The 8,313-nt window shown below is 52.0% G+C and overlaps 1 protein-coding gene across 1 annotated transcript; it reads right to left on the bottom strand.

Annotated features, from left to right (window-relative positions):
- Positions 1-16: 16 nt before the first annotated feature.
- On the bottom strand, positions 17-8,313 carry KRT8 (keratin 8; the record flags this gene model as incomplete). Its single annotated transcript, XM_014592599.1, is given in 9 exon segments — positions 17-98; positions 588-646; positions 800-1,020; positions 1,581-1,706; positions 2,020-2,184; positions 2,897-2,992; positions 3,653-3,713; positions 4,538-4,746; positions 8,220-8,313. Coding segments are annotated over 9 exon segments (1,113 nt in total), but the record flags the coding sequence as incomplete, so codon positions are not given.

Below are 8,313 nucleotides of genomic sequence, written 5' to 3'. Positions count from 1 at the left end.
GCTGAAGGGGCTGGGTCCTCCAGAGCTGAAGCTGGACTGGAAGGAGCTCAGGCCATAGTTGAGGCCGGGGCTTGTGAGGCCCCCGTAGGTCAGCCCACCTGGTCAGGGACAGAGGCAGCCACATGAGTACCGGCGCCCGTGCACGCACCAGGCTCTGCGCCCCTCTTCCTGCTCATGGCCCCAGGGGCAGGGGTCTAGCCCAGGTCTGCCTGAGGGGTCCCTACTCCAGACTTGCCAGGGGAAACCAAGAGCAGGCTGGCAACGAGCTTCCGCAGCAGCACGTGACCCTGGACAAGTTATCTAACTGGGTCCCCGAGTCGTCAGCTGAACAAGAGGGAAATGGACGGGGGTTGCATAGAAGCCTGTAAAGCACTCGGCACTGTGTTACCATTTATTTGGGTCTCTTCCGTAAATAACTATATTCTTTGGGTCTAAGACATGACCCCATCACTGTGGGATTCTCCCAAGGACAGGAATCCCGGTCCTTTTCTTGAATCCTCTCCTCGCCTACTCAGACCAAGTCACTCCATGAGCTGAGCACAGCCCGCTGCCCTGAGCCTATGCCTCCCTGGGCCCAGGAGCCTCACCTGAGTAGCCGCTGGTAGTCTTCGTATGGATACTCATGTTCTGCATCCCAGATTCCAGCCTATACCAGACAATGGAACGTCAGGACTGACTCCTGGCCCTTCTTATCCCAGAACAACAGGATCCAAGATTCAAGAAGGCTACAGGCAGCACCCTTCCCTAACCCCCAGGGCTCAGGATGGGTGCCAGGTCCAGTCAGAGACACCACACCCACCGGCTCTCCTCGCCCTCCAGCAGCTTGCGGTAGGTGGCGATCTCAATGTCCAGGGCCAGCTTGACATTCATGAGCTCCTGGTACTCGCGCAGCTGCCGTGCCATGTCCTGCTTGGCCTGCTGCAGAGCTGCCTCCAGCTGAGCCAGCTTGGCATTGGCATCCTTAATGGCCAGCTCCCCACGCTGCTCAGCATCAGCAATGGCGGCCTCCAGGGGAGCTCTCTGTGGGAGCAGCAAGACAGGTAGCAGGTAAGGTCCAGTGTACTTCCTCCCTGCACCCACTCTCCTTTTCTCCTTCTTCAGGGCCCTCTTCCCTGACCTAAGCTGACTCCACCCAGCTCAAAGGAAATGCCACCATTAAGATGGAGGAAGCAAAAAAGGGAAACAGAAGCAGCTTCCAGACACCTCCCTCATACTCGCCCCTGTGATCCCGTTAGGTGCTCCCACCCTAAATGGACAACTGGTCTCTGCTTCTAGATTTTCCTTAAAGCAGCCGAACCCAGCCATACCCTGATACGTAAGGCAGATTAAATAAAGCAGGCTTGAGGGCCACCCAACCTACCTGCCCTAATCCTCTCATCCTGTCCTAGCCCCATGGAGCTGCTCCTGTCCCTCAGCTTCCTAGGAACAGTCTGGGGAGCCCAACTGTAACTGACCCCCCAACTTCCAAACTGTGAGCTAGGATTCCTTCCTCGGCCCCCAGGGCCCTCACTCCTTCCCCCATTATCTCTTCTCACCCAGATGGGTCCAAGGATCCTCCCTATCCCCAGTCCAGATCATACCTGCCCCTTAAGGCCCTCAATCTCAGCCTGGATCCGGCTAATGTTCCGGTTCATCTCAGAGATCTCAGTCTTCGTGCGCCGCAGGTCATCCCCGTGCTTCCCAGCCAGCGTCTGCAGCTCCTCATACTGCAGGTGAAACCAGCATGGCTCGAGAGGGCACCCCTGCACCGGAGGTGCCCCCACCAAAGGAAGTGCCCTCTTGGCCAGTACCAGAGCCGGGGTCATCTAAACCTTCCATGCTTCTATATACACATGCATGCAAACACACACACACACACACACACACACACACAATACTGAAAGCACCTCCCAGACCTTAGGCACCCACTCCCCAGGCCCAGCTCACAGTAGGCAGTGGAATTTGAAATCCTGCTCCCTCCTCATAGAGGACACAGAACTGTCCAGAAGGGGAGGACCGGCTAGCGACCCTGCTCATCACCTTGATTTGGTACATGTTCTCAGCTTCAGCACGGCTGCGGTTGGCGATTTCCTCGTACTGGGCGCGGACCTCGGCAATGATGCCGTCCATGTCCAGGGAGCGGCTGTTGTCCATGGACAGGACCACGGACGTGTCGGAGATCTGGGACTGCAGCTCACGGATCTCCTACAGGGGAAGCAGGCAGGTGGTGAGGCTCCATCCAGCACACAGGAGCCCCCACTTGCAGAGCACCTTTCTTAGGGATAAGAGAAGGACAACAGCAGGAGTAACTGGTGGGAGCTAGGGCCAGGGAAAAGGCGAAGTTCCTGAAGAAGGAAGATGGGTCAAAGAGCTGGAACATGTAGGGAGGGAGAGATGAAACAAGGTAAAGGCAGAAGGAAACATGGCTTTGGACGAATAAGCAAGGGGAAAGACTTGCATGCTCTGAGCCACTAATCCTGAGCCCACAGAGGGATCTGGCACAGCCCAGAGACTGGGAACAAAGGCTGTGGGGATGGAGGGGGCCTGAGTTGCAGCTGGGTCACCACTCTGAGTGAGGACCCTAAACAGGCTGCTCCGCTTCTCTGAGCCCATTCTTCTGACCTGTGAAATGGGGCGATAAACTCTTCCTTGTGCAGAGGAATAGAACATACAGAATATAAGGGAATATCAGTAAGTTCACAGATAAATGAAATTAAAGTATAAACTTATGTGGGTGCAAAACAATTGAAATCCATACATAATTTTATCATGCTATACATTTTCTGTGAGCTTTGTGGGGGGCTTATATTGGTAGCTGCAGTTGTTAGGTGGTGGCCTATATGTGTTGGTGGACTGGGGACCGTTGGAGCCTGTCTGGGGCTAAGGGACCCTTCCTCTGTAGCCTCTGAGAACATACCTCTTCATACAGCTGCCTGAGGAAGTTGATCTCATCGGTCAGCCCTTCCAGGCGAGACTCCAGCTCTACCTTGTTCATGTAAGCTTCATCCACATCCTAGGGGGACAGGTGAGGAGGGCCTCAGCTGAGAGGCCATACCCCACCCCAACAAGAGGCTCCCCAATACCCACCCAGTGGCCCAGATGTAGGCCCTCCCTTAGCCCATGCTGTGACCCGATCCTCCAGCCCAGCCTGTGCCTACTTCACCTACACTCCCAGCCTACATACCTTCCCCTCTGTTCCTGCAGCATACCCTCATCTACCTCCTCCTCCAGGAAGCTTCCCATAGCCAGACCTCCTCGGCTGCATTTTCTTAACCATGTCCCAACATGGATGTCCAGAGTTCTGGCCAAATGCATTCAACTACTGCCGTTCTTGTCTACCTTTGTATACTGGATAGCAGACACTCACATGCTGAAAGGATGCATTTGTCTTATTATTTAGAAACATTTAGGGACAGAAGCCAGAAAGCTTCTTAGTCTGAGTCTTCAAGCCTCTGCCTCCAGTATCCAGACAAAGGTAGAGAGATTTCCCTCACTTTCTTTTCTCTTTTTCTTTTTTTTTAAGAACTACATATTTAATTTTATTCATTATTATTATTTAATTTGACCAGAGAGAGAGAGAAAGTGAGCTGCCAGGTCGAGAACTTGAACCACAGTTAGCTATGTGGGAGCCCAGCCCTTTAACCCCTCACCACCTGCTGGCCACTCCCCTCACCTTCTTGATGAGGACGAATTCATTCTCCATCTCTGTACGTTTGTTGATCTCATCCTCGTACCTGGTGAGAAAAAGACAGAATGAGAGAATGAAGGGCCAGAGGAGGTTGCCCTGAGTCTTCTGAGAGGCACATGAGTATCTAGAAAATTCACTTCTTGGTGATGTACGATATGACAAGGCTGGTCCTTCTACCCTCACCAACTACCCTCTTTCCATTTCCATGACTCCCACATGGCCCAACTGCAGTTCAAGTCTTGGACCTGGCAGCTTGCTTTCTCATTTTCTCTCTCTCTCTCTCTCTCTCTCTCTCTCTCTCTCTCTTTTTCTGGTGAGTGCACATTCTCTATAGCAAAAAAGTTTTTTAAATAATAATAATAAAATTAAATAATTCTTTTTAGCATCAATTATAAATAATACATATGTTCATATATACACTATATAATATATATTATAATATATATGCATACATTAAAATTATAATATATAATATATAAAATATATAATATATAATATTGTAATGTATATATATAAAATATTAGAGAGAGAGAGAGATAGAGAGAGGGAAAATGAGAAAGCAAGTTGCCAGGTCTAAGACTTGAACTGCAGTTGGGCCATGTATGTATAATATATATACATATATATTTATATAATAAATAAAATTTGTTGCCCAAATCCAGGCAGCTCTGAGATTGTGAGGATGAGTGATACTATCAATAACGCCAGGACTTTGACAGTAAACACAGATTTTCCCAAGCAAACCCCATCATATCATCGCCATCATTAAATAGGACTGCACTGCCCACAAGCAGAAGGCCCTGCAAGTCGCTGGTCGCCAGGTGGGGGCAGGGCAGGCTGACTTGGCGGGATGGTTTCAGGGAGGCTCACTTATTCTTGAAGTCCTCCACCAGCCCCTGCATGTTGCCAAGCTCCGCCTCCAGCTTCAGCTTCTCCTGGCCCAGGGTGTCCAGCTGCCGGCGCAGGTTGTTGATGTAGCTCTCGAACATGTTGTCCATGTTGCTCCGGGCTGTCTTCTGCTGCTGCAGGAGGCTCCACTTGGTCTCCAGCATCTTGTTCTGCTGCTCTAGGAACCGGACCTGCATGAAGGAGGAAAGCAAAAAGGTCTACCTCAGGCCAAAGTTCAGAGTCTGGAAGAAAGGAAACACCTCTCCCCTAACCCACTCCCCAAGCAGTGAGATTTCCAAAACCCAGGGACCCTAGCTGTTCTGGGAGGACCGCCTATGACCAGAGGGAGACAGCATGGTAAGATGGTGAATGGAGTAGGCAGCCAAGTCCTCTAGATTTGGGGGAAACACTTTAGGAGGGGAGGCATGATTGGAAGGGACAGCTAGGGGAGGGGGAGCTCTATTTAAATCACATTTGCAAAACAGACCCTCTCCTTACACAGACTGTTTAGGACAGTTCAATAAAAATAGCCAAGATTTCTAACGATGCTTTGATTTACATTCTACATAAGCTCAAAAAAGAAAATGTAAGTTGTTCATATCAAATATCATCATCATCGTCATCATTACTTGGAGTGACTGTGATTGAGGTTACAGGAAAGCCAGTCCTACTGTACTAGCTCTCACATAGCTGAGGGGTTTGAATCCCAGCCCAGATGCCTTGAAATACACTCCAGGTACAAATGCTTGTGTGCCCCAAATCCTTACAGGGTGGAGAAATGGAAGAGAAGGGATTGCAGCATGACCACACACCACTGGGGAACGGGGTGATTTCTCCCTCTCCCTCACTGTCACTGTCTCTCTCTCTCTTAAACATATGTGCCTTCTGGCAATGAAGGAAAAGAAAAAAGAAAAAAAACCTGAATGCAGATAATAGAGATGCTTTGGTCCTACCACCCAGAGAGCACTGACCAAGCTATCAGGGTTCTAGCGAAACAGCTACTAACCTGTGCTGCATAGTCTTGAGTTGCTTCCCCTTTTAACCTTGGGTCTTCTCAACCCTGCAAGGGCCTATGGGAACTCAGGCAGGCTGACAGGCCCTTTCAGGAGCCCCATCTCTGTATAGTAGCCACTTTATCCATCAAGAGAAAATAAACTAGGCAGGTCTGTCTGCACCCTGAATTCCTCCCCCACCCACGGCGCTCCCTTTGAGTCTCCTGAGCATCAGAGAGGGTCTTCCCATGCCACTCTTGCCTCTGAATCCATAACCCTCTCCTCCGGCCCCAGATACAAAGTCCTTGGATTTTTTGGGCTCATGGAGTCTAGATATTAGAATGAAATTAAGGCATGGAAGAGGAAAAAATTTTAAAAATGAGTGAATAATAGACTCGTTCTGAAAAGAGGAATGCATTTTTTAATCAACCCGAAGTTACAATTCTTTTTAAACTAGGTATACTTGAAAAGGAAAGATAGCTTAAGAGTACAATCTCGGGAACCAGCAGTAGCGTAATGGCTATGTCGCTGGACTCCCACGTAGTCGACCACAGTTCGCATCCCGGACCCGGTGGCTTAGAACTCACGCCGGGCGCGTGTGCGTGCGTGCCCAAGATGCCGAGAGGAGAATGGAGGAGAAGGGATTGTGGTGTGACCATCCCCCCTGGGGGGTGATTTCTCGCTTTCTGTTCCTATGTCTCTTTCTCTGTCTGTCTGGCGAGCGCACGCACCCTATAGCGAAAACCTCTCAAAAAAAAAAAAAAAGAGAGTACAATCTCTTGGGACCAGCAGTTGGCATAATGGCTATGTCGCTGGACTCCCATGTAGTCAACTGTGGTTCAAGTCCCAAACCCAGTAGCTTAAACTCACGGGGCGCCTGTGTGCCCAAGATTGCCCAAGACCCAGAGAAAATGGAGGAGAAGGGATAGTGGCATGGCCATCCCCTTTGGGGAGGGGGTGATTTCTCGCTTTCTGTCTCTATGTCTCTCTCTGTCTGTCTGGCGAGCGCACACGCCCTATAGCAAAAACCTCTCAAAAAAATAAAATAAAATAAGAAAGAGTATGATCTCTTTCCTCCACCCCTTTCTGTAAATCCCTTTCTTCCCCAGCTCATTCCGCTCCCAAACTATAAAGGAAAATAGTGATTAGAACATGTAACCCCAATGGTATGCTCAATGTGGGCCAAGCACTGCTTAGCTCTTTACACCCATCACATGCTTAAATAGGCAAAATCTCTTTAGAGTTAGGGGAAATCAGATGTAGCAAGGTAGCCCTTCAAAGACCCAGCAGGGCATGAGAAGCAGGAATTCCAGCCCCAAAGCCCGCTGGAGCGCTCTTTGTAAAGACCGCACACGGCACCAACGTAGTCGGTAGGCCAAGCCAAAGAGGCTTTGCAAGCTAAGGGGCCAGCAAGCCGGCCACAGAGAACAGGCGTTCCTGGCGACTCCGATTCCTACGGGTTCAACTCTGCCCCAGGATTTCTCTCCCCCAGTTCCCACAATGCCTCCCAGGAGCCAGTCAGCAGGGAGCGACCCAATCCTCCTGCCTGGCCCGCCCGGCGTCCAGCGGCCCCTGAGGCAGCAGAGCCCCAGGGCTGCAAAACCCGGCCTGGCTCTGTCTCGGCAAAAGTGGAGCCAGGGCGTTGGGGCGGAGCCAGGGACGAAGAGTGAAAGGGCCAAGGGCCGAGTGGGGAGAAGGGCGTGGGCTGACAGACGCGTTATCTGAAGCCATAAAGCGGCGTGTAACAGGACAGGAAACCTGGGCGGGGTGTCCAACGCCCTTAGACTTTGAATCCTAGATGCGCTTTCCCGAAGCCAAATCCTGGCGTGTCCCCAACCCCTAGCCGCGCTCCACCCCACCCCACCCGCACGCGCTGAGAGCCCAGGCTGGTAGCCAAGCGCCTCCACCGACGGCCGGCCTCTGCCCGTCACCCCACCGCGGGGCGGGGCTCTGACCAGCCCTCCCCGCCAACATTGCAGGCTCCGGGGTCAGGGGCCAAGATATGACTCATCTGGGTGCCCCCCACATTCAGGCCTTGGGGCGCCAAAGGCTCAATCAATATTTGTCCAAGTACTAGACAGTATTTCCTTCTGCTAGGATCCTATCAGATCTGCATTTTTTGTGTTTTGAAAAAGGAAGAACAAAGCTCGGTAGGGGAGGAATGAAATAGACTGGCACACTGGGTGTGGGTCAGTCTGCAGCCACCTGGACCCTCCTTCTATTCCCAGGACCCCAGCTGGCCAGGGGAGATGGAGAAACACACTTGAGGGGCCCTGGGCAGTGCTATGGGAGAGGAGTAGGCTGGAGGAGGGGGCTTCCCTCCCCACAAGGTGAACAGCCAGCGAACAGCTGGGACTACGCCAGGCTGGAGGCTTATAGACGGTCAGAACCCGGCTTGGGGGTGAGAAATGGGAGGGAAAGAGGAACCTCCAGGACAAGAGCCACAAGCATCAGCCTGGTCCCATCCCTGCCTCAGCCCAAACCAAAATGCCTGGGAGGAGTGAGTGTGGGTTGGAAGGGGGTGTCCCCAGCGTGGGTAGGACCCAGGAGGAACCAGTGGGGCGCGGGAGATGTATCCACCAATGAGGGACCACCCCGGAGAAAAAGGTGCAGGCCCTCTTCAGGCGGTGGGCACAATGAGCCACACACCGGGGAGTGGGGGGGACCCTCACCTTGTCGATGAAGGAGGCGAACTTGTTGTTGAGGGTCTTGATCTGCTCCTTCTCCTGGGTGCGCACGGCCTGGATGTTGGGGTCCACCTCTAGC

The sequence above is a fragment of the Tupaia chinensis genome, unplaced genomic scaffold (assembly GCF_000334495.1).
Source record: "Tupaia chinensis unplaced genomic scaffold, TupChi_1.0 Scaffold000059_1, whole genome shotgun sequence".
NCBI classification, from domain to species: domain Eukaryota; kingdom Metazoa; phylum Chordata; class Mammalia; order Scandentia; family Tupaiidae; genus Tupaia; species Tupaia belangeri.
Note: the sequence above shows the minus strand (reverse complement) of the source record. Positions and strands in the feature narration are given on the sequence as shown.